At 43.3% G+C, this 26,039-nt stretch overlaps 1 protein-coding gene across 2 annotated transcripts in view; it reads right to left on the minus strand.

The window, feature by feature from the left end:
• The window catches only part of TP53BP2 (tumor protein p53 binding protein 2), a 46,779-nt gene that overhangs the window by 10,513 nt on the left and 10,227 nt on the right, over positions 1 to 26,039 (minus strand). For both annotated transcript variants that reach the window (XM_069484500.1, XM_069484501.1), the window contains exons 2-13: positions 22,295 to 22,442; positions 16,812 to 16,925; positions 13,151 to 13,233; positions 10,768 to 10,869; positions 8,111 to 8,285; positions 7,222 to 7,403; positions 6,705 to 6,869; positions 6,088 to 6,316; positions 4,722 to 4,832; positions 3,900 to 4,048; positions 2,681 to 3,143; positions 737 to 1,512 (exon numbers count right to left, since the gene is read on the minus strand). In XM_069484500.1, the coding sequence (XP_069340601.1) occupies positions 737 to 1,512; positions 2,681 to 3,143; positions 3,900 to 4,048; positions 4,722 to 4,832; positions 6,088 to 6,316; positions 6,705 to 6,869; positions 7,222 to 7,403; positions 8,111 to 8,285; positions 10,768 to 10,869; positions 13,151 to 13,233; positions 16,812 to 16,925; positions 22,295 to 22,442 (2,697 nt within the window). The remainder of the gene's footprint in view (positions 1 to 736; positions 1,513 to 2,680; positions 3,144 to 3,899; positions 4,049 to 4,721; positions 4,833 to 6,087; positions 6,317 to 6,704; positions 6,870 to 7,221; positions 7,404 to 8,110; positions 8,286 to 10,767; positions 10,870 to 13,150; positions 13,234 to 16,811; positions 16,926 to 22,294; positions 22,443 to 26,039) is intronic.

The following is a 26,039-nucleotide window of genomic DNA, read 5'->3' on the forward strand; positions in this document are numbered from 1 at the left end:
ATGACTTCAAACTAAACTGCGAAAAAGCAAACTCCATTTAGATATTTTGGGATTTTTATTTTCTCTCACCTATTTCAAAACGACACGATAAACTTTCAAACGAAGGCTTAGTATCGGGAAGGAGCGTGAAAACCCTGCTCAAGTCGAAACAGGCCAAGTTATTTAGAACTTGCTGTTAAACTACAAAGAAATCTTAGGGGCCGTCCTGTGAGCAGAGATCTTCAGAGGGGCGCCCATCACACCCTCTGCCCTGAGACCCCTCCTTGGTCCCACGTTATCCAGAATCCTGCCAATTTTAACACTGTTGTAAGTCTGAGGTTTCACCTGTTACATTAAAAAAACATTTTCACTGACAGAAAAACTTTGAGAAAGACAGACATCGCCAGTGAGCAGCTACACCATGTGCCTGGCTTCACACAGCTAAGCCAGTAATCAGAAGTTTCACATCCAGGGCCCTTTTGTCCCGGTCAGCGACGCCTCCCTACCGGGTGACGCCAGCTAGAGAGGACACGGCAACCGTGGTGTGCATGAGGCCGAGAACAAGACTCTGTTTCCTCCACAAGAAATGGGTTCTTTCTAAAGTACAAAGATGTTCTCTATAGTGAATATATTATATTTTGATGACATTTGTAAGATCCACTCTGTGCCAAGGGAACTGTAAAACAGACAGGCAAACTGGAGGAGGAGACTGTGACCACCCAGAAGACCGAGATGGCCCGAGCGGCACGTTACTTACGGGAGGCAGGGAGACCTGCCCGGTGACCTCGGGCGGGCGCATGCTCACCGCGTCTTCTCCCGGCCCCTCGGGCTCCCCGGAAGGGTACGGCGGGGGCGGGTACGGGGGGTACTCCTCCAGGTACACGTCGAGGAGACGGGGAGCCTCTGGATTCGGTTCTTCCGCGTCCTGCTGGAGGTCTGGGCTGCTGTCTGGGACTCCTTCGGGCACATAGTCAAGGCCCGGAGAAGGAGCCGGCGTGTCACTGTTCTCTGGACTGGCACTCCCCACAGCCTCGGGGGACAAGGGTTCAGGAGCCAGGGAGACCACCTCCTTCTCGGGCTCCACTGGTAAATATGGATTCTGGATTTCTGTTGGGCTTTCTGAGCTGGCAGGCACTGAAGTCGACTTAGATGGGTATGACGGGACAGAGATGGTCTCCATGGCGGCAATGGTGGTCCTCTGATACAAAAGTTTCTGAATGTTTGGCCCATTAGGACCTTCGGGCTCTGTGATAGAACTACGTTTCTTTAGTGGCCTTGGTGCGTTAGACAGTTTCTTCCGCAGGGCTTCTAAGTCAGCATCGCTCTGGTTTCGGTAAGGATTCGACAAGAAAGGCAGTAACTTGGTTGGGCTGAGTGGTCGAGGAATTCTCTCATTTTCATGGTTCTCCTGAACCGAGGAAACAGGCTCCGTGTCAGGTTCTGGACTGCCAGGCTTGCCCTGGCCGCTGGAATAAATGTTCTCTGGGTGCTGCTGCTGATTTTGGGCAGTGGCAATCACAGGCTTGCCATATACTAATTGGAAAAGGCAGGGGGAAAGCCCTGATTAGCATTAATTAAACATAACTGGCCAAGTAATAGAAATAGCTAATAATAACTAAAGGCTCTTTGAATTTCAGAGCTATTACTACACAATACCCTTCAAATATAACTAATTTTTGAAAATAACAAATGACAAAGCAAGGGTCCCATCTTTACATAATAAACTTATTACAGAATCAAACCCCCATTGATTGTAACATGCACCATTATCTCATGAACAATAAGAAATGTTGCCAATTATAAGAAATCACCGACTGTAGCATCCGAATTTAGAACATCACAGTGTGAAAAACGTTTAGAACCAGTGAAAATTGGTCATCTGCCCATGTGTCCAGATTACAACTGAACAGGCATACTTTTCAAAAGCAAATTAATGTGAGAAATCATATTTGGCTCATAAAATTATTACGAACCACTTATATTTACCACTCCCAACATTCTGATTACATCAAAATTATCTAATTCCCCAATTATTCAGTTTTCACCAAAGACCCGTGAAAAGAAAGGAGAGGCAGCACATATACTGATTCTTTGCTAATTCCTGTTATGACATCTTAGGTTCCAATTACATGCTTATTTCACGACTAAAAAAAACCATTTTCATTCAATTAAATAAAACACGGTCAATTTTATTCCAGTCCTATAAACTAGTAATTTAGAAAGAACCCAACAAATTTCCAGATTGTATATGTTTAATGCAAGCGAATTTTATTATGTTTTTACATTTAACTAGTGGCTCTGCCCTCATTAGAATGACTTAAAATACAGTAGAGAGTGTTATTTTTTAGAAAATATACAGACAGGGGCAGCTGTCCAACCCTCCATGTGCCAAGCCAGCTGGTCAAACCGACAGCGAAGGCGCAGCCTGCCAAAGCGTCATGCCCTGTGCGTTTGCCTCCTGCTCACCAACGAGCCCCTGCAGACCCGAGACCACACTTCATTCTCCTACCATCTTCAGAGCCCACGGCAGGAGCTGACATTAAGCAGCTCTTTAAACTCCCAATAGAGAACAGAAACCAGAATTAAACACAACTCCCAGAACATCAGTCAAAATGGGGACTAGTTATTTTGCTGTCTGCTGAAAGATGGCAGCTTTGGCACAGGACTTAAGCACATCCCCTGTGACGGTGAAGAGACTTACCACTGGGAAAGTGTGGCCCTCGGGTATGTGTCTTGGTCAACACACTCTGCACGGCCTGTTGGAAGTTCTTCCCTGGAGCCTGATGCTGCGTGTACATGGAATATATCGAGCTCGCTGCCACGGTCTGGGGTTTTCTGAACGGGGGAAGCAGGGTGTCTTTGGAGGGCTGGGGGGTGAAGGGCCGGACAGCAGCAGCAGGTGGACTTTCTTGCTTTGAGCCTGGAGAAGGGGTTTGGTCTTGGCCAGCGGAAGGCACACCAGGAGACAGCAGCACCCTGGGCGGCTGCCCTGCGGGCTTGGGTTTACTCCCCACGGATGCGGCAGTTGTTGACAATGGCTGAGGATTTCCGTCGGGCTTAATGTCTGAAGGTGGCTGATTAGTTTGTCCAAAATAAGGCAAATTAATCTGTTTTGGTTTTGTAGGAACAGGAGGTGGTACCTTAGCTACATTTTTATTTGAAGCCTGTAACACACACATATACAAAGCCAGTTAAAACACAGTATAACCAGGTACACAGGACGGTCTAGATAACCCAATTTCACAAATCTAAGTATACACCATAAAAATATTAGCTCTACATTTTTAAATTATTAAAATCTCTGTATTTAATCCCATTTAATACAGGACTTCATTAATGCAATATAATTCCTCCCCTATATGACTTTTTCATTGCCACTTCCTACTGGGCAACTGTAAGTGCCCGCTTGAAAACTTGTACCTGCCAGCCGTCTTTGACAGCCACAGATGGCACCGATAAACAAAAACCATTCTTGTGCATTGGAACTTCATGCAATCTAGACCACTGTGGTAGAAAACACCTAACTTGGAGCACTTACCCAGGACCTGGTTAGCAAAGATTAAATTCCTAGCAGTTATAGAAGATTCACCATCAAACTGTTTGATACAACCTAAGCTCCAAGTTTTGAAGAAATAAAGATATTTGAACAGCACACATAGGATGTTCTTTAGCGCACTTACACTGTTTAGAGAGAGACACAAAGTGACCCAGGAGCAGGTATGCGGGCCCCTCCCCACAGGGGGTGAAAGCACAAACGGACTCAAGCAAGGGAAAGTAAAACAACACAGTGCTGCTCTGGTTTGCAGTCTTCCTGATGCATCTTGTTTCCTCTACTCTCCCTCAGATAATAGTTAATCCCTCCTAAAAACAGCACAACGGACTGACTGCTAGATTTCAGGAACCAGGACATGCTTCAGTACCTGAGCATCCCGCAAGATATCCTCACTGCTCTGGTTTTTCCTCAGCGTGCCGAAGGGGGGCGGGGCAGCAGCCTGGTCCACGGTGTCGAACATGGAGAAGGGACGCACCTTCTTCTCCTTCTCCCTCAGCGGAACCTCTCCATCTTCAACTGAAGGCAGAAAAAAAATCACAATGATATTCCAACGGTTTGGAATAAAAATTTTTTTTTTTTTTTTTTTTTGAGACAGAGTCTCACTCTGTTGCCCAGGCTGGAGTGAGTGCCGTGGCGTCAGTCTAGCTCACAGCAACCTCAAACTCCTGGGCTTAAGCGATCCTCCTGTCTCAGCCTCCCGAGTAGCTGGGACTACAGGCATGTGCCACCATGCCCGGCTAATTTTTTGTATATATATATTTTAGTTGTCCATATAATTTCTTTCTATTTTTAGTAGAGACGGGGTCTCGCTCTTGCTCAGGCTGGTCTCGAACTCCTGACCTCGAGCGATCCACCCGCCTCGGCCTCCCAGAGTGCTAGGATTACAGGCGTGAGCCACCGCGCCTGGCCTGGAATAAAATTTCTTATCCACTCAAAAGTTTCTCTCTCCTAAGTCTCTCTGAAACTCTGTACCTACTCAGTGCTTTCCCATTTTTAAATTAAACTGATAAAAGGATAACCCAAACGCTACAATGACAGTATTATAATTGCCCGGCTATACTAAGATGTTCTGGAAATAAATTAAATACTGGCTTGAACACACTAGAAAATGAACTCTCTGAGAAGAACACACAGCCCCTTTTAGCTGAGGAAAACACAACGGTCAGGGGTAGCACAGGTCAAACCTCACCTGGGTCCAGAGCGCTGCCAGCCCCGTGAGGCGCAGACGCGGAGCCCGGGCTCGGGAAAAGATCTGCACTTGCCGGACTCCAGTCAGGGCCGGCCGCGTGCATTTTGGAGCCTAGAACGCAGAAAAGCAGGTGCACATAACTCAGCACTCTGAAGAGATTCTTAATGGTGCATTTTACCGCTGAGGCTTTTAATCTCTAAAAACGACTTTAAATTCCAGACTCACAACATCCTAATAAAGTCACTTAGAAAATACTGTATTAGATTTTACATTGCTAATTTCAGATTCTCCCATCTGACTCAAGCAATTTAAAATTAATCATAGCAAACAGAAAGTCTGCTAGAACCAGTAAAGACGTTATTCCTCAGTGTTAGAAAACATCACCATCACAGCCAGAAAACGAGTTCCAACGCGGCAGACCTAAAGGTCTGAGGTGTACCCTATAAAGGGTAACTTCAGTGACGCACGCACAACAAAAAGGCAAAACTGTGGACTTTTAAGCCATGACTTCAACCACCGTCTTTCGCAAATCAGTATATTCCAGGTTTTAACTAATTTTAAAAGCTGTGCTTTTTATTTTTCCTTATAGAAGCAAAACAAACGTAACTTTCTACAATAAAATCCAGACTACACGGCACTATTACTCCACAGTAACAGACAATACTGTTCCTTTTTCCTTCCAAGGGTCTGAAGGATAGATAAGGTCATTAACGGATCTTTTACTCTGCTTTTCCTACAAGTCTCTTTTTATTTTCTCCTCCCACTACGAAACTGCCTTGCACCTCCCCATGTCCTGAAGATCACACAGAAGGCAAAGATGACTCACACAAACAGCCTCTGCTATTTTCACTTTTAATCTCCCAATGTTTACCTTTATTCTAAAAATTGTCAGCAAATTCTCATGGATAAGCACATATGAATACTTAACACCATTCATCAACAGAACAGATCCACAACCTCACGTTTTGTAAAGATGACACCACTAATACCTGCATATATGGTGTTTTCACACAAAAAGGAAAGTTCTCAAGTTATTCACATCCGATCAAAATGTCCTTAGGAACAAGAAGGAACTTTTTAAATCAATTTTCAGATTTGCAAAAATGTTATTTCATTTCCTGAACAGAATTTTATTATTTAGGGTTAAAAAAAAACCTTATCATTGTACAACTACGATATATCCATAAAAAATTAGAAAAATAAAAACTTACCCTTGCACTAGTGGAGAATACAAAGGCATTTTTAGAATTTAACCATGAACAATCAATACAAGGACAAATTTTTTTTAAACTCTAACTTGGGAAAAAGAACACGAGGATGGGAAAGAATTATGCTGTGTAAGGACTTACAAACGACCTGTTTTTACCTTTAGTCTGTGAGGCGGCTCCGGATCTCATGTTGGGCAGGGTCTGCGTTTTCATCGGCCCCTCTGACGCCGGCGTGACCAGGGGACCGTCTGGCAGGGCCGGCTTCACCAGCAGCTCGGGCCTGGAGGGCATCCGTGGCATAGTGGAGGACTGGATGTAGGGACCCACCGCGGCCACGCGGCTTGGGGCTGACACCGCTGGCTGGGGAAGATTCCCATCAGACGAAACCTTCAGGAAAAAGCACAGGTCCTTCAGCATTAAAAGTCACAGTGGATGATGAAACTCAGAAAAAGTTGTGAAATTTTCATAATTTTTAAAACAAGCACTTTCAGTATCTAGCCACAGAGTCTGTAAGAACTACTCCAAAATAAACACACTCCTCCGTGAACTCTCACCCACACTTTATTACAAGTATCAGAAAGAAAGACGGAGCTACGTAGGCAATAACATCAAATAGTGAAAAAGCAGTGGGTTATCTTCTGAGGGTGCAGAAACCCCATCTCTGTTCTCTGCGGGCTCACCGAGTGGTGACTGAGGAAGCTGCCTAGGAACCACCCACCTCCCTGGCTGGTCATCCCCTCCCTCCTCCCCCGCCGTCACCAAGCAGCCCACTTACTGGCAGATTTTCTTTTTGCTGCAGGGCTGCCTTCTTCTTCCAGAGCCGGTCCCTCAGCTCATTAACACGCTTGTCCATGACTGCCACTTCTGAATTACGCTTATTCAAACACTCTCTCTGTTGCTGTAGCTTGGCATTCTGCTCCTGATTCAATTTGTTTCTTAACTGAATAAAACAGGGAGGGGGGGAAAAAAAAAAAAACATAGTCAAGAAGTAGGAAGAAAAATCTCTCCAACAGAGAACCACGTGGCTAACTATTATACAATTTCTAAAAATGTACGGTCCCTCCTCCCCATCCGTACTTCTCATCCCATGGTTTAAAATTAAGTTGCGTCTGTGCTAGACCACCAGCTGTGGTCATGAGGAATGCGTCCAGTTTCCTGTCTCGGGCACAAGAAAGTTTATTCTAGATTCTCTGGTGTGCAGGTTCCCCACACGCCCCGCCCCCGTGCAGGGAAAGCGGCTGAAACCCAGCACTGCCTGCTACAGCTCCGCGCCCCGGGACGGCCTGGTTCACCTGCAGCTCCCTGTACAGGCGGTCGAGCTCGGCCACGGCGGACTGGCCGTCGTGGTGGCCGTCGATCCTGCCGTTCTTGAGCATCTCCAGCTGTCTGGAAAGTTCCTCCACTTTTGACACAGCCAGAACGAGCTCCCTCTGCTTCTGCTGGAACAGGCTGTTCATCTGCTCGATTTCCTCCACTAGAATGAGAGCGAGAGAGAACAGCAACAACAGTTGGAAAAAAAAAACAAAAAACAAACAAACAAAAAAAAAAACGGGCTACTTCCCAGGCAACCGGGCTTTACAATAAACTTTCTAATAAAAAGTAGAAAAATTTTTCAGAATGTCCTAGAACAATCTATTTCTTTTAGAAGAAACTGAAATCAACACAGACATCTCTAAATGTCTGTGCTTCTGTTTCAATGTAATTCTTTATCCAGACTTTGTATTATGAATATTAAATATCAAACTCTAAATTTTAGAAAGAATGAAATTTCTTTAGAACTTTCCTCTTAATTTTATAATGGCAGGTAGAACTATTAATTCACTAAAATTTTGCTTAAAATGGCATTGTAATAGATGGAGTCATATGGATAAAAATCTTTGCCTTTATCAAATTTTCAGTCAAAAAATATTTAGAGAGGGGAAAAAACGACATATTCCAAAGGTATCTTAGAAACCTTGTCTAAAACTTTTAACAGCTGAATTCAATTCAGAAGAACCAGAAGTATCACAACTGCAGTGAATTATATTTTTGTAAGAATTTAAAGTTACCTATGAAGACTCACCTTATTCCTCCTACTTACAACAATTTATGTAAACTTACTACACCAAGGTGATCTTTTACACCAAAACAATTTAACACGTAGCCTTTGGTATTGCAGTAACTCTATTAGGAGCAACTCACCAAGCTTCCCGTTGCTTAGCCTCTTCTGTTCCACGTGGCCTTTAAGTGCTCTCACTTTTTTTAGCTTAGCTTCCTGATTCTCAGCTATTTCTTTTAGTCTCTTAAGCTTCTCCTGCTCAGCAGCCTGTTGCTGTTGACGCTGATCTTGTTGTTTCAAAAACTTCAAGCGTTGTTCCTAAGGACAGAAGCAATCCTTAGGTGTATCACTTTAAGCAGGTCTACCACTAACCTGAAACCATCTACCTGACCACAAGCTGTAGGTGCTGAGACTGCGGCGCACCTGTCACACTGCTCTGGTCTCAGCACCTGTCCTGCACACGGCCATCAGAATCACACTGGAAATCTGTTCAAAATAAACACTCCTGAGCCCACCCTAGAATCCTCAGAGGTAAGATCCAGGAATTGGTTTTTTTTTTTTTGAGACAATCTTGCTCTGTTGCCCAGGCTAGAGTGCAGTGGCATGATCATAGCTCACAGCAACCCCAAACTCCCAGGCTCAAGTGATCCTCCTGCCTCAGCCTCCTGAGCAGCTGGGACTGCAGCCGTGGGCCACCACACCCAGCTAAGTTTTTCTATTTTTGGTAGAGACTGGGTCTCCCTCTTCCTGAACTCCTGACCTGAAGTGATCCTCCCACCTTTACCTCCCAAAGTGCTGAAATTATAGACGTGAGCCACCATGCCTGGCCGGTTTTCATAAACTGCTGCAAGAATTTTAAGAAGTTGTTCATATAGAAATGAGCAGCAGTGCAAGAAAGTAGGATCTGAAGTAAATTTAGAGTCAAACCCAAGCTCTGCTACTTATGAGCTATGAGACCTTGAACAAATTCATGTAACCCCACCCAGTATACAAGTCTATGTTTCCTCATCTGTAACACAAGGCTGATCAATAGTAACTGCCTGTTACTGTCGTGAGGATTAAATGGAATGCGAAATGTCAATCTCTGAACAGTATCTTACATAGTATAGCACACACTCAATAAATAGTAACTGAAAGAGCTTGCTTAACACCTTTAGAAAACTGCAACTGTGAAATTTGAAATTTTTTTCCAAACTAAAACTGAATAACAGAAACAATTTATAAATCAGCAGTAAACTACTTCTTAGATCAAAATGCCTAAAACATATAAATAACATGGAAATAATTTCAAAATAAGGACCCTGACGTTAGAGATTTATTCTATAACAATCTTTGTATTTGAATACAGAACCTCGCTATTCAATGTCACAGCGCATCAGCATCACCTGGGAGCTTGTTAGAGATGCAGAATCTCAAGCCCTATCCCGTACTTACTGAATCAGAATATGCATTTGCAACAAGATCCCTGGGTGAGTCACATGCACGTTACAGTTTGAGAAGCGAGGATACACATGATTTTGAAAAAGATGGTATATTACAAATAGAAATGGACACACAGGAACACTAGGAAGTATTACATGGAAGTCCACAGTGTGTGTGGAGAACTGCCTTCAAGAACCACGGGGACCGGGTGCAGTGCTCACGCCTGTAACCTAGCACTCTGGGAGGCCAAGATGGGAGGATCACTTGAGGTCAGGAGTTTGAGACCAGCCTGAGAAAGAACAAGACCCTGGCTCTACTAAAAATAGAAAAAAAAAGAGCCAGGTGTGGTGGTGCCCACCTATAGTCCCAGCTGCTCAGGAGGCTGAGGCAGGAGGATCACTTGAACCCAGGAATTTGAGGTTGCTGTGAGCTAGGCTGATGCCATGGCACTCTAGCCCAGGTGCCAGAGTGAGACTCTGTCTTTAAAAAAAAAAAAAAAAAAAACCCCTGGCCATTAGTTCAAAGCCCTACTGGGTCACCTGCCACGTCAAACCACCAACTGTCTACCCCAGCTACAGTGAACTTATAGTCACCAGAGGAACGGTCAGTTGCAGAGGACACTGGGTGCTTAGCCTAGGGATTGAGAAACTACAGCCTACAGGCCAAATCCAGCTTGCTATCTGCTTCTGTACACAAAGTTTTATTGGAACATGGCCACACCTATTTGTTTCTGTATTATCTACGGCTGCTTCCAACAGCTGAGTTGAGTAGCTGCAACACAGGCAGCACAGCTCGCAAAGCCTAAAACACACGCGTGTAGCCCTTTACAGAGAAATGTCTGATGGCAACAGGTTTAGCTTGGAAGCTTCTGGCCGACAGGAGAAGCACCAGTGAGACTGATTCGGATGGTTATGGAGAGCCTTCTCATAGTTTTTCCTGTTGAAGACCAGACCCAGGATCAATGTGCAGGTCAGAATGTCCCCAGAGAGAGGCAAGCGGGCTGTCTGCAGTGCCCAGCGGCAGAGGGGACAGTATCAGCACCAGTAAACTCTAAAACTCCTCTTCGTAGCCCAGAGTAGTCCCCAGCAGCAAAGACGCAGGGCTCTCTGTGCCTTTCCCGTGTGACTGACGCCCAACACAGCGCAGGCAACTTTGATCAGAACCAAGGGTCAGAGGATCTCCACAACCAGGACGATAAGGGATCCCAGCAAACTGTCGTGAGGGTTCACAGAAAGCACCAACAGCAGGTGACTTTTAAGTTGATAGCATCAACTCATACCTGTGAGGTTACTGGCTTAATAATGAGGGTAGAATGTAAACAACCTCACACATACATTGACAACAGTGGCCGGTTACGTCCTTTAAGACAAGACACTACCTTGGTGGCCAGCATTTGTTGCTGGGCCTCGATCTGTTGCTGCTGGCGAGATGCCATTTCCTGAAGTTCAGCAAGAGTCAGATCCATCCGAGGACTATTAACCTGCAAGTGAAAACGCAAACACACACGCGGTCCAGCTTACTCTAAAATGATCCCAGAGATGCCTCCCTCAAAGGTTGGTTTATACAGACCAGCGATCTTTCAAGTGGTAAATTTAAAATTAAATAGTTTCAACAGTTAGGGACATAAATGGAGCAATTTAGAATTATTTTGTTCTGTAGTTCATTTCTATCAGGACAGCATTTGATCATATGAAACATGGTACTGAGGAATTGGCAGCAAATCCAGAATGCAGTCGCCAGAACATCATTTAAAAATACTATAGCACTGGCCGGGCGCGGTGGCTCACGCCTGTAATCCTAGCACTCTGGGAGGCCGAGGCAGGTGGATAGCTCGAGGTCAGGAGTTCGAGACCAGCCTGAGCAAGAACAAGACCCCCGTCTCTACTAAAAATAGAAAGAAATTATCTGGCCAACTAAAATATATACAGAAAAAATTAGCCGGGCATGGCGGCACATGCCTGTAGTCCCAGCTACCTGGGAGGCTGAGACAGGAGGATCGCTTAAGCCCAGGAGTTTGAGGTTGCTGTGAGCTAGGCTGACGCCACGGCACTCACTCTAGCTCGGGCAACAGAGCGAGACTCTGTCTCCAAAAAAAAAAAAAAAAAAAAAATACTATAGCACTAAAAAATTCAAGATATAGGCCGGGTGTGGTGGCTCACGCCTATAATCCTAGCACTCTGGGAGGCCAAGGCGGGAGGACTGCTTGAGATGAGGAGTTCGAGACCAGCCTGGGCAAGAGCAAAACCCCATCTCTACCAAAAAATAGAAAAATTTAGCCAGGTACAATGGCACACACCTGTAGTCCCAGCTACTTGCGAGGCTGAGGCAGGAGGATCGCTTGAGCCCAGGAGCTTGAGGTTGCTGTGAGCTATGATGACGCCACAGCACTCTAGCCAGAGCAACAGAGTGAGACTCTGTCTCAAAAAAAAAAAAAGAAAAAAGAAAAAAAAAATTCAAGATATAATGAGTCCTTAGGAATAAAGCAAGGACATCTACTCTCAAAACATCTATTCAACAACGTCCTAGAGGTTCTAGCCAGTGCAACAAAATAAGAAAGAGGAATTAACAGCATCTGGATTGGTAAGAAAAAAGTTAAAATGCCTCTATTCATAGACAACAAAATCATCTATGAAGAAAATGCTACCAGAACTTGTATTCTAGAGCTCGGGAAGCAAGAAACCAAAAAAAGAAAAACAAAAGCTACCAGAACTAATACGTTATGTACCAAGATTGTGGACTAAAGATCAATATGCAAAAATGAATTGTATTTCTATATATTAGCAACAATAAGAAATTAAATTTTTAAAAAATGGCATTTACAATAGTATTGAAAATATGAAATACTTAGAAATAATGTATAGTGGCAGAAAGTAAACCCAGTAACAATTCCCTGGGAATGGGAAGGGAGGTAAGAAGGAAGGATTACAAAAGGACACGAGGAAACTTTTGGAGGTGATGGATGTTTTCATCACCTTGATGATGGTGACAGTTTCACACATGTATACTTCTGTCTAATTGTATACTTTAAATTTGTACCGTTTACTGTACATCAATTATATTTCCATAAAGCTGTTTTTTTGGAAAGAAAAAAAAAAACAAAACTAAGCCCCAGGTAGAGGGGGATATAATGTGTCCAGATGCACTAAAAAAAATCCTGTTTATGGCTAAAATCATTTTATGACTTATAAAATCTTCCTTATATCATCCTTTCATCATTGTAAGATAACTACAAGATCAAAGAATAGAAAAAGGAAAAATCTGAGGAAAGGCACAGTAGGAGCAAATGGTACTTCTGGATTTTAATGTAAATTTACTGGAGATCAGAGAAAGGTAATTTAGCTATTAATTAAAATTCTGAGCTCTGAAATGTCATCAAAGCATACCAAAGATACATGCTCATATACATACACATGTACATGATTTATATGCAACAGGAGTATAAATATATAATTTTCCATTTTTCTAAAAGCAACAAATAAAATCACCAAAAACAAATAATTCCCCAAACTTGTTCAACATTTGTTTTGTTCTCAAGTTGTGAACATTTATTTTGTTCTCAAGTTGTACATATTCAGCATATGATAAACAGCCATGTAGAGATCACTAAAATTAATATTTCCTACGAAATAAATTTAAAATAATCTTTCAAATAGGGCCATCCTTAACCAGTTGAACAACAAAGTAATGAAGAATGAGATTTAAAGGCTAAGAAAGCAACATCATTGTGTTATACATAGCATGGATTAAAAACGATCACTTACGCCATTCTCCTTTCTTCGATGTTCACCAGGAACTTTTACACCATTTCTTTTTAAACTTGGATCCTGAGATCTTGGTCCACTTACTAAGCACAAAATTCAAAAACTATGCGTTAACACTGGAGTTGAAAGATATATTATAAGTACCAGTTCATTTCTGAATTCTGTTATTGCTGCTTGATACTTTAAAGTTGAATGTATACTTCAAATAAAATATTCTCTAATGTCAATGGAGTTAAGATCTCCTAATTCGGCCTGTTTTGGAAAATCAATTGGAACAGTGAATAGTCAGCACTAAGAAATATCACACGCCACTTACTCATTCGGAAAGCTGCCTGATTCACACATCACAGGAGGAAATATTAACAAAACTAATGCACTTCTGACCACAGGTAATTCACAGCATTTGCTTATAGTTGCTCCTCCTAGTTCTCTATTTAGCTACTCAGTAGCAAAATCAAGAAGAGCTTCACTAAAGAAAATAACTAAACATTAAATCAATCCATCCTTGTATTCATTAACAGTGTTTTTAATTTATTATGGGAAGGAAGCACTTGAAAATAGAACAAGTAGTATTTTGATTATTTGGTTTATTAAGAACATTTTGTGGTAATTTCTAAGTATTGTGAAGTATCTCTCCATTTTTAAGAAAAAAATCTCTGTTTTCTTAGTTTGGGAAAGACCGGAAAATACTGTGTATTCTGCTTTTTTGGCTAAAAAGAATTTTTCGAGCTAAACTATATGGGTCTCTCAGTATTACTTAATGCATCATAAAAAGAAAAGTCTTGGCCGGGCGCGGTGGCTCACGCCTGTAATCCTAGCACTCTGGGAGGCCGAGGTGGGCGGATCGTTTGAGCTCAGGAGTTCGAGACCAGCCTGAGCAAGAGCGAGACCCCATCTCTACTAAAAATAGAAAGAAATTATATGGACAGCTAAAAATATATATAGAAAAAATTAGCCGGGCATGGTGGTGCATGCCTGTAGTCCCAGCTACTCGGGAGGCTGAGGCAGTAGGATCGCTTAAGCCCAGGAGTTTGAGGTTGCTGTGAGCTAGGCTGACGCCATGGCACTCACTCTAGCCCGGGCAACAAAGCAAGACTCTGTCTCAAAAAAAAAAAAAAAAAAGAAAGAAAAGTCTTAATTTAAACTAATATAAGAAATAAATAACATCAACAAAGAAAGTTTTAAAAATAAATTAAGCTCATACCTGTACTTCTCAGATATTAAAACAATCATCAAATTACCTCTTAAGAAATTTTAGATTAAAATTTCTTTTGAATCAAACATCTATTGTACCAGCCAGCACAAATTCCCATGCCAACAAATACACGTGTCTCTCCTCAGAGCCAGGGATCACACTTATACCTAACTGTAACATGTTAGCTTTATTTTTTAAATACTGCTCAATTCTCTGACAAAATAGCTCAGGTAATCTGTCACAATATTTCTGTAAGAAAAGAAAACTTCTATAATTTAAGCATAGTTGCTTTCTTTGTTGCCTCAAAGAGAGCAATTTAACTAACTTCTCTTTTGTATAGTCAGTTACATAATTAGAGCAAAAAGCAAGAGCTTTAGAAATAATTTCATACACATCCTGGGTCACAGGTCCTAGTTAAATTTAAAAAAGACTATACTAACAGTCTCCTAATCCTTAACCTACAAGTCTAAACCAAAATAAGCAAATTAATTCCTTACTAAAGGAGACTGGAAAGCAATGCTGTTTTACCCCAGTTTCAACACTGTGTGGCACTGGCGTTGTGCAGCACCGTGAAAACAGCTCCTTTATCTTCAGATTTTATTTCTCACGTTACAAACACACTGAAACTGCACATTGCACTACTCGGAGACTATTTAATAATTTACTTAGTACTATACTGCAAGATATCTGAACTGGCAGATGAATAGGTAAAATTCAACTCATTCATTAGAAAAGGATGTATGCAATGTAAATAAAGAACAAAATAAAAGTAAGATGCACATGGCAATTTAAAACTACAAAAAAGAAGGCCTCAGGAAAAAAAAATACACGCTTACTTAAAACAAATTACAGACACCAGTGATACTGAAAGGCAAGCAGGTAGCCTGGCTGAGGTGATTCGGGTTCCACTCTGGCCCTGTCTCTGGGTGTGTGGCCTCTGACAAGTCACTTAACCCCTAGGTATCAGCACTTCTCATCTGCAGGGTAGAAGGGACCAGACTAAGTCAACTCTGCCCCCCACCCCCACCCCCCACTCTAAATTTAATCACTTCTAATGGTCAGACACCGTATGGACACTTTGTATTAACACAACAGTTAGTAACAAAGCTGAGATTTTATGACATTCATATTTAACGCCCGCTACCTACATTCTTACTCCCAAGAATTATATATACGGAAGTCACAAATTACCCTCAACTTTCCACTTTAACAATGTCATCGTTTTTAGAAATACATAGTAACCCTACCTCAACCCCTGGCTCCCCACTGAGAACACAGCTTCCCTGTGGATCTCAGATCTGAAGCTGCTCGTCCCCCCCATCCTACGAGACCTCAAGGCCACAGGGACAGCTGTGTCCCCAGGGTCTAGTGCTGCTTCCAGCACTCTCTCTCCACTCTCCTTATTGTCATCTACGAGCTCTGGTCACAAGCCCCGCTCACCAAAGACGCGACCAGCTAACTCCCTTGCTCCCTCCACCTCCAAGGCCTGCCTTTGTCCTGGATGACTTTACCACTCAAATGCTGGCCTCCCAGCTCTTTCCAAGGCCCAGCCTGGGACCACATCACCCAGATGCGCTCTACCTCTGAAATTTCCAATTCAAACATTCTACTTTTGACCATAATTTCCTTTCCATCTGCCCGTCTCACTCACCTCTCACTGACCTGTTCATTCGTGGAGCTGAGACCTGCAGTCTCTAGCCCTGTGCTCCTTTCCCCACAGCCGCCATCTCCACTTCTTCCCCACCCAGCTCACTCGTCACCTTGTCTCCTCTCCCCGTCCCATGACCTTCCATGGAATTTGTCTGGATAGTCGGGTCAATCCAGCTGTTTCCCTCTCCTCTTACGACCCGCCTGGGCTGCAGAGCACCACTGGAGAAGAATCCCGTAGGATGTCCTGGTCTCCAATCTCAACAGGCCTCGTGGCCCCCAGCAGCCTGGCTTCCCCAGGAAGGACCGCTCCTCTTCTGAACACAGCTCCAGCTCCCACCCACCTCCACCATCGCTTTCCGATGACCCTGCCTCCCACCGCAGAGACAACAAATGTTTCCCTCAACCGACTCCCACAAAATGCACAAATTTAACTGCATCTGCCACAGTTTTCTTTCTGTCCTGTCACGACAGAAGAGGGACCCAATCTCTCCATCAGGGCCGTGGAAGCACGTCCTCAACAACCCTGGCCTCTCAAGTATTCCCTCTTTCTTAGAGTTCAACTTCCTGCCCTGTTGACCCCTTCCCACCTGCATTAAAAAACTAGAGTCAAACTTCTCCCGTCTCCAAACAAGCCACTCCCTCTTCTCACCCCAACATTCAGGTCTCATGATAGTGGTGCACCCCCACCGTTGCAACCTCCCGACCTCTCCTTCACCCCTCAGATCACCCGGGCCCTCATCGCGCGCCAGCTACCGTTCCCGGCTAGTCCAGTGCACAAAATGAAAGCTCACACATCTCTCCTGATATGCCACCTACCAATGTCCCTGCCCGGGGGTCGTTCATGACGAAGGAAGAAACGAACTTCATTCCTCTGACTTCCAAATCGTTGAAGAACATCAAACATTCGCTCATTATCAGCAACTGGACGTTCTAGAACAAATGCGTAGAAATCACATTATCTTCAGGTAAAAGGATGACAAACATGTCGTCTACCATCCATCCTTCAGGCAAAGTGTGCATCAGGGATGTAGGAAATATCTAGCATCTTAGATACTTTTTTTTGCAGTAAGAACTCTTAGAAAACACAGTATCACAGATCTCCACACACAAAATCAGTGTCGGGCCAGTGTAGAGTACTAGAAAGAGGAATGGATCTCAGCTCGCTGTCAGGAGGTCAAGAGTCTAACCTGGCAGCTCCTTACCAGTCACCGGCACGCCATTTAACATCTGTGGGTTCCAGAAGTTTCCAGAAAACCTATTAGATTAGATGGTCCCTTCTAACACTAATATACTATGATTCTCTAAATATACAAAGAAAAAATTAAAAAGCAACTTTCTAAACAGCCTAGTGTTTTTAATTATATTTTCTAATATAGGCTATTTTGAAATTATAATTTTACAAACAATGTTAAAAAAAAAAATCAGACATCCATTTCCAAATAAAAGGCTATTTACTGCAGTGAAAACATATCTATTCGGCCCCTCTTCCAGCAAGAATGCCAGTGCCAGAACTTTCTGAAGACAAAAAGGGCACAGCTAATAAAAACGGCAGCTTCAGGAGAAACAACATATGTCAAGCTCTCCTCAAAAAATCTCCAATCTCAAGGGAACTGGATATGAAACTAAACAGACTGTTTGAGGAGGCAACTGCTTAAAACCAAAGAAGCTCCAGTAACGTCAACATCATTTTTAAATACAAGAATGTTGAAGAAGCCTAAGAAAGCTCAACACACTTACCAGTGATCAAAGACACTATCTCAGCACCTTCAATCAACGACGTGGCCAGAGAAGGGAACAGCCAAGCACAGCCCACTTCGTGAACTGACCCTGAGCTTAATCTGCTTGGCTGCCACAGACAAAGCACCGTTCTGGTTCTGCTTGTAGTAACATAACGTGCTGTGTTGACACAGAGACCCTCCTTTTCCACACCACACAAATTCGAACTAAGACCCTCCGAAAGGAAACACCCATAGCTGAAGAGATATCTGCCAAGAGAAATTCTGAGTAGACCCTTCATCCACCCCCACAAACACACACACACACACACACACACACACACACACCACAAGCTGCACTCAAAAGAAGTACAATCTCCAGGTTCCAGGAGCAGAGAGAACTCAAAGGAAGAGAAGCAACTTCCAGTCCATGCTGGCTCCCAGAAGGGTGTGGACCTTCCCACGAGCTCTAGGCGCTAAGAGCCCGATGGCCCTCTGACAGCAGAAGGTCGGCAGCTGAAACAGAAACTTCAAAGGCTCTCAAAGCTCCCTCCCAACACCCTGTGCTCCAGCCACACCCACAGACGTCTCCGCCAAGGACAGACCACACGTATGACAGTGGTCCCATAAGATCATGACACCGTGTTTTTACTGTACCTTTTCTATGTTTAGGTATGTTTAGACACACACACTTACCACTGTGTTACACGTGCCTACAGCATGCGGTACAGTAACAGGGCAACAGGGTATCTACCATATAGCCCAGGGGTGCGACAGACTGTCTACCACCTCGGTGTGTGAAAGTACACTCTTACGAAGGTCACACGACAACGACACCGTGTGACGACACATTTCTCGGAATGCGCCCCCACGGTGAAGTGACGCATGACTGTAGCTCCCTGCCACGGCACTCCTGCTCTGTGAACTGGAACGTGCCACTCCTAGCGCTCGTCACCCTCCCCAGCACCCAGTTCTCCTGCAGATGGAGCACATCATTGCACTGAATCACAAGTGTCTGTGGACACCTGCTTCTCCCTGTGCGCCTGCAGGACACCTGATGGCAGGTAACCTGCACCTCCGTAACCCTCTCGGTCAAGCACAGTCCCCAGCTCTTAGCAGGTATCCAGGAAATGTCCACGAAGCAAATACATGAGCGGGCAGGGAGGACACGGAAACGGATAAGGAAAGAAGGGGAAGGGCAAGAAAAGGTAAGGCTTCGACACCTACGGAATGAAATAACAGAAGAACACATTTATAGCTCCGAAATAAGGAATGATTTTTTTAAAATAATGCACAAATAGGTCTGAGATCCAGAATAGAGTTTTTTTAAAAATACGTACAGATCAAGAGGGAAAGGCAAAAGCCAAAGGAAACTTGAGCAAAGGATATAAAGCGACAATTAAAAAAAATAGAAACTCAATGACCAGTAAACAAATGAAAAAACAGGCAGCCTCACGGGCAATCAGAAAAATGCAAACTTAAAGAAAAGACAAGTTTTTAGCTATCAGTTTAGAAAAAGTTAAAATATTATTATAATTGTTGATGAGGGATACTTTGAGAAATAACTGGAAGGGGTGTGAAGTGATATAATCTTTGTGTAGGAAAATCTGGCAATAGATATATATACATTTTAAAACACGTAAAATCTTATGTTAATTTGCTTCATTACGGTACCTTTTTGCTATTATGTATCCCATCACATCATGTTGCATACCTCAAATATATACAATAAAAAATTTATTTAAGAAAAAAATATGAGAACTTTTAACCAAGGAATTCCACTTCCTGGCATCCATCCCCTAGAGAAATACTCGCACATGATCAAAAGAGGTTCCTAAAAGGATTTTTACTGCAGCACCTACAGAAACAAGAGAATTAACTTAAATGTTTGTTAATAAAGAAATCATTAGATCAACTTTGTGCATACTGTGGAAAATTATGTGACAATTACAACACATAATGATGTAGACTTACACATACTAATCTGAACAGACCTCCAAGCTACAGTGTAAAGTAAAATTGTAAACCGCAGGACACTGACGTATATGCTACTACTTACATAAAGAGAGAAACAAAGCACAAAACTATTTCCATAGTTACTTATAAACGAAGAGAAATGGTCTGAAAAGCTATCTGTTAAAATCATAAGCGATTAGGCCGGCGCGGCTCACGCCTGTAATCCTAGCACTCTGGGAAGCTGAAGCGGAAGGATTGCTCGAGCTCAGGAGTTCAAGACCAGCCTGAGCAAGAGCGAGACCCTGTCTCTACTAAAAATAGAAAGAAATTATATGGACAGCGAAAAATATATATAGAAAAAATTAGCCGGCCATGGTGGCGCATGCCTGTAGTCCCAGCTACTCGGGAGGCTGAGACAGGAGGATCGCTTGAGCTCAGGAGTTTGAGGTTGCTGTGAGCTAGGCTGATGCCACGGCACTCAATCTAGCCTGGGCAACAGAGTGAGATTCTGTCTCAAAAAAAAAAAAAAAAAAAAAAAAGAAAGGAAACCCTTCACACATCGTCATCACATAGTAAGGGTTATTAAACTCAATGAGCAAGATGCTAGAGAGGAAAAGCAACAGGAAGAATCAAGAGTTTCAAGGTGGCCGGGCGCGGTGGCTCACGCCTGTAATCCTAGCACTCTGGGAGGCCGAGGCGGGTGGATCGCTTGAGGTCAGGAGTTCGAGACCAGCTCTGAGCAAGAGCGAGACCCCATCTCTTCTAAAAATAGAAAGAAATTATATGGACAACTAAAATATATATATACAAACAATTAGCCGGGCATGGTGGCGCATGCCTGTAGTCCCAGCTACTCGGGAGGCTGAGGCAGGAGGATCGCTTGAGCCCAGGAGTTTGAGGTTGCTGTGAGCTAGACTGACGCCACGGCACTCACTCTAGCCCGGGCAACAAAGCGAGACTCTGTCTCAAAAAAAAAAAAAAAAAAAAAAAAAAGAGTTTCAAGGAAGAGATTAAAGCCTTCGCAAAGAAAGAACACTCCTTGCTCTAAGAAAATGAGACGAGAGGGTGGGCGGCAAGAGAGAATCTGAGCTACAGGGAAGAGAAACTGCAGAAGCATACAGTGCATAGAGTCGATTATCACAGTAAAGTACAAAGCAAGGTAATTTGCTGAAGGAGGTTACCACAAGCAGCTCGAAAGTTCGGTTACTCATTCGGTAAATATTTACTGAGCACCTACTAGGTGCCAGGCACTCCCTCGAGCTGTGGATACGGCAATGAACAAGACAAAAAAGGTCTCTACTCATAGGTAGTTTACACTCTAGTGCATTCGTTTGGGGCTATAGGTATTAAAGAGGTGATAAACTAATATATACACACAAAATCAGAGAGTGGCATGCATGCTGCAAAGAATTAAATCAGGGTGACGTAACCGAGAACTAACTTCACAGCTACTTTTAGCAGGGACCTCAAGAAACATCTCTCTGAGGAGGTAATGTTTTAGCTGAAATCCAAATGACCAGAAGGCACCAGAAATGACAAAATCTGGAGGGAGGGCCATACAAGCCATGGAAATAGCTCCTGCAAATGACGCTAAGGCAGGGTACAAGAGCTTAGCCTGTATGGTCAAGGAACATTTAAAAAGCTGCAGGAGGGGACAAAGAGGAAAATGGTACCAGGTGACAGCAAGGACAACGAATCCACAGGCCTTCACAATCTCAGACAAAGGATTTGGATTTTATTCTAAGAGGAAGAGAAGACACTACACAATTTTCAGCAGGAAAGTGAAATCATCCAATTTTATTTTAAAAAGATCACTTGGGCTTCTCTACATGGTTGTTCTAATCTGGCTTCTATGGAAAGAGAAGGAGAAGAAAGTAATTCATGGAGTGCAGAAGAGCTTCTAGAACATCCAACTGTAGGAAAGTCAACCAAAGATGAATGAAAGGACTTCCCTGAAAAGAAGTAGGGCTCAGCTGACGTTAGCCACCATGAATGGTGTGAGCTCAATTAACACAGTGTGTAACTTGCTCTGGGGACAGGTGGCACCGCCAGAGGAGAAAAAGGACACAGTGGGAGTTCACCCAGGCTGTGTAGAAACGAGGCAGAAATGATGAAAAATTACTCCCAGATCCACCAACTCCTATGGGGCCAAAAAACCCCAGGCTGCCCCACTTTGGAGCGCCAAAGAACCCCGCCGAGGGACTGATTTCGAGGCTTACAATGACGCCCACGAGTCCCCCGCTGCCACCTGCCACCACGGCAGCTCCTCAACACTGGTAGCTTTCCCTAAAAACCTACAAAAACTTTGGGAGGGCAAGCCAATCGGGATGCCTCGGGTGAATTAGTAAACCCTGAACATACAAAAGATACTTTTGAGCACCATAGATTTGACCACAAAAATCCCAGATGACCTTTTATATTTTAAACTACGGTGTTTTCATTTTACTGCAGAAAAAGAAAAGAGCAAAAAGACTTTGTATGTCACAACAAAGCTGGACTGAGAACACTATGTTCTGAAGGACACGCTGCTCTACAGTTTCTCCGTGGAGAAACATGAGCACTGTTAGGGCCACGTTTATAAACCGAAATGAATCAAAGCGGAACAAAGCACAGGCTGCGTGGTCTTACCGGAGCCACACCACACTTCCGCCAAATGGCAGTCGCTCTCGCCGGGCTCCTTGCACAGATCTACCACGTCTCTGCATATGGTTTCGGGAGTAACTGGGACTTCCGTGAAGTGCTGCTCGTTGTTGCTGAGGTACACGGTGAGAAACATCTAAAAATTAAGAGAGAAACAGTTACCAGCACTGTCTGCGCTGATGGTATTCACCTTAGATTCCTTTCTCCCAACAAAATCTCATTTGGAAGTGCAAATGTATGCACTTCAGATTCTGGAATATTTGTAGATAACCAGTTGAGCATCCCTAATCCAAAAAGCCAAAATCCGAAATGGCCCAGTGAACATTTCCTTTGAGCACCATGTAAGCACTCAAAAAGTTTCAAATTCTGGAGCATTTCGGATTTTGGGATTAGGGATGCTCGATCTGTATTAAATTGTCTTCAATTAAAAGATAAGATCCAACATAGATGAGGCTGTAGGAAAGGTATTCACTCAAAAATATGATGAGAGTACTATAAATTGTTAAAAATCACATTTGGAAAGTAAAATAAAACGACCTATCAAAAGCCATAGAATTGTGTATGCCTCATTACCTTACTCCTTGGAATTTATCCTAAAGAAATAATTGAAATGCAGTACAACCTTTATGGAACACAGGATAGAGATTCTTCAAAGAAACAAATGTAGACCCACCATTTGATCCAGCAATCCCACTGCTGGGTATCTTGCCAAAGGAAATGAAGTCATTTTATCAGAAAGACACCTGCACTTGAATGTTTACTGCAGCACAATTCACAAGTGCAAAGATGTGGAATCAATCTAAGTGCCCATCAATTCATGAGTAGACACAGAAAATGTGGTATGTATGTACCATGGAGTCCTACTCAGTCTTAAAAAAGAACGAAATAATGTCACTTGCAGTAATTTGGATGGAACTGGAGACCATTATCCTAAATGAAGTATCTCAGGAAAGGAAAAACAAATACCACATGTTCTCACTAATAAGTGGGAGCTAATAGATGGGTGCACATGGGCACAAAGGGATATAAAGGACATAAGGAACCAAGAAGAGGGAGGGTGGGAGTGGGGGCAGAGTATAGGATAAAAACTTGCCTACTGGGTACAGTGAACACTATTCTGGTGACGGGCACACCAAAAGCCCTGACTTAAGCATTATATAAGGTACCCATATAACAAAAATGCTTGTACCTCCCTTAATATTTGGAATAAAAAAATAAAAACTGTAAATGCCTGAAGATTTTCACTACAACGTTGGATCTATACACAGTAAGATGGAAAACGAAATATCCAGCAACATGGAAAAGCTTTCAAACAGGGAAAACTTAAGGTAAAATCATTTGCTAGCAGGACTACGACCCAGCTACCTACTACTGTAAGTACACAGTGTTAGGAAAATGTTAAGATAAAGTTATAAAACAGAATAATACTCAGTTGTTTTATAACTTTAAAATTATATGTACCATCTAAAATATATGTACACATGAAATGACTTGTATGGAATACACAGAAATAAAATCAGTGACATTGAGAGGCAGGTATAGACACCACTTTTAAATTTTTTAAATCTCAATGATAAAATATTTTTACAATAATTTACAATTTAAAAGTATACTTGGCCGGGCGCGGTGGCTCACGCCTGTAATCCTAGCACTCTGGGAGGCCGAGGCGGGTGGATCGCTCAAGGTCAGGAGTTCGAGACCAGCCTGAGCGAGACCCCGTCTCTACTAAAAATAGAAAGACATTATATGGTCAACTAAAAATCTATATAGAAAAAAAATTAGCCGGGCATGGTGGCGCATGCCTGTAGTCCCAGCTACTCGGGAGGCTGAGGCAGTAGGATCGCTTAAGCCGAGGAGTCTGAGGTTGCTGTGAGCTAAGCTGACGCCACGGCACTCACTCTAGCCTGGGCAACAAAGTGAGACTCTGTCTCAACAAAAAAAAAAAATAAATAAAAAATAAAAGTATACTTGATAAAATATAAACTGTGATAAAGGAATTCGAGAATATTTCATGAAAAGTGGTAAATGTGATTACTACTTGTTTCTACCTCTTATCGGCATCAATTTAAAGAGAAAGAAAACGCAGGGAAAGGTAAAATCGCCACACTAAGCTGCACCAGGCACCTCCAGACACACTGCGCAGTAACTCACGCCAACGTCACATCCGAATGAAGACTTGCCCTTCCAAAAATTCAAGGTCACACATAATTTTCATTTTAAAAAAGAATGGGTCATAGATTTAAGAGTCCTGTTTTTATAGAACATGTACTCACTGTAACTATAATGTCATGCTATTGATATAAGAATGACTCATTTTCAAAGAGGAATTATTTCAGATTAAAACTTGAAAGACTTTTCCAAGAGGAGATACAAAGAAAAAAACTGGCTAGAGCATTTACAAGACATTTACTTTGAGTCAGACGCTAAAGTGTAGTCATTTGATTTACAAAATCACATGAAGTTCCACGAAAAGAAAAAAGGAACCAAGAGCATAAGATGTTCCCTAGCACAGGAAGGAAATTAAGCTTTGCAGTAACACCTTTGGAGTTTTGATATATAAAAATTCAAATCCCTCAGGTTTACCTAAGAGAAAAGAAGAGAAAATTGTGCTTTAAAGAAAAATGAACAATCTGTAAAAAGAGTGACATCAATCCCCCGCCAACTTTGCAACTCGCAGGAAACTCCCCACGGGAACAGCCAGGAAATTATGCCAGCAGTGAGGTTGGAGAAAGGCCTGAATGGTTCCTGGGTTAATTCCTCCGTGGGGAGGCAAATGTAAAGTATTACTTATTTTTATGTCTTGTTGTACCCCTCATAAAGGAAGGCCCAGATCACTTTCTGTAAGAGGAGGACTCCACCAGGCTTACTAAAACCTGGTCAAGCAAAAACACCTCTCTCAACACGACGACAGAGGAAAGGGATTTAATTAAGACATAAGCAAAGCTTCCTTCACCCCCTAACTCACACACAGCCGCGTAGCCCGGCCGTGGCTCACAGCACTGGCAGAGGTTTAGCGACGAGGTGCGGACCATTCCGGTCTCCTGGGGTGCCCCGCCTCCTGCTCCTCAAAGACCCGGCCGTCTGCTCCAGGGGCCACAGCTGGCAGGGACTGCACACCAGGGGCGCTGGTGGCCATCTGGCTCCCTAATTCAGACGAGCGCCACCCTCGCTGCGGGTGAGGCTTCCAGCCTCCTGCAGGAAGGTACTGCCCGGGCACCTCAGCCTGGCCGGTCCCCTCCACCTCCCCAGTGTCTGAGAGGCAGCCCACAGGGGTCTCGGTGGGGCCTCCCTCAGGGGCCGCAGGGACACCGCATCTTTGAGTCCTTTCCCTCAAAGAGACACCCTCTACTTCCCTAACGATGGGTTCCGACCTTATTACAATCATCGTAGGAACACGGCTTACAAAGGCCTATCACGATTTCTCAGCTGTTTCCCCAACCTGGAGTTTACTCTCGGGGCCACTAAACTGCTTTTTAAAATCTTCATCAAGGACCATGACTTTCGTCTACCCACGTTCCATCAAGGCTCGATGACATCAAACCTACACCAAGTGCACCGCTTTCTACCACGGCATATTTTCAACATCACCCATCGGTTTCTATCAACCAAATTTGAGTTTTTCAAAGCAAAGTCATAAAGTCATAGTCAAAGGATTTTTTTTTTTTTACATCATAAACTATTCCTCTGGTCATTTATAGCAAGTTAGCATAATATGGAAATCAATAACACAGGA

The sequence above is a fragment of the Eulemur rufifrons genome, chromosome 11, assembly GCF_041146395.1.
Source record: "Eulemur rufifrons isolate Redbay chromosome 11, OSU_ERuf_1, whole genome shotgun sequence".
NCBI lineage: Eukaryota > Metazoa > Chordata > Mammalia > Primates > Lemuridae > Eulemur > Eulemur rufifrons.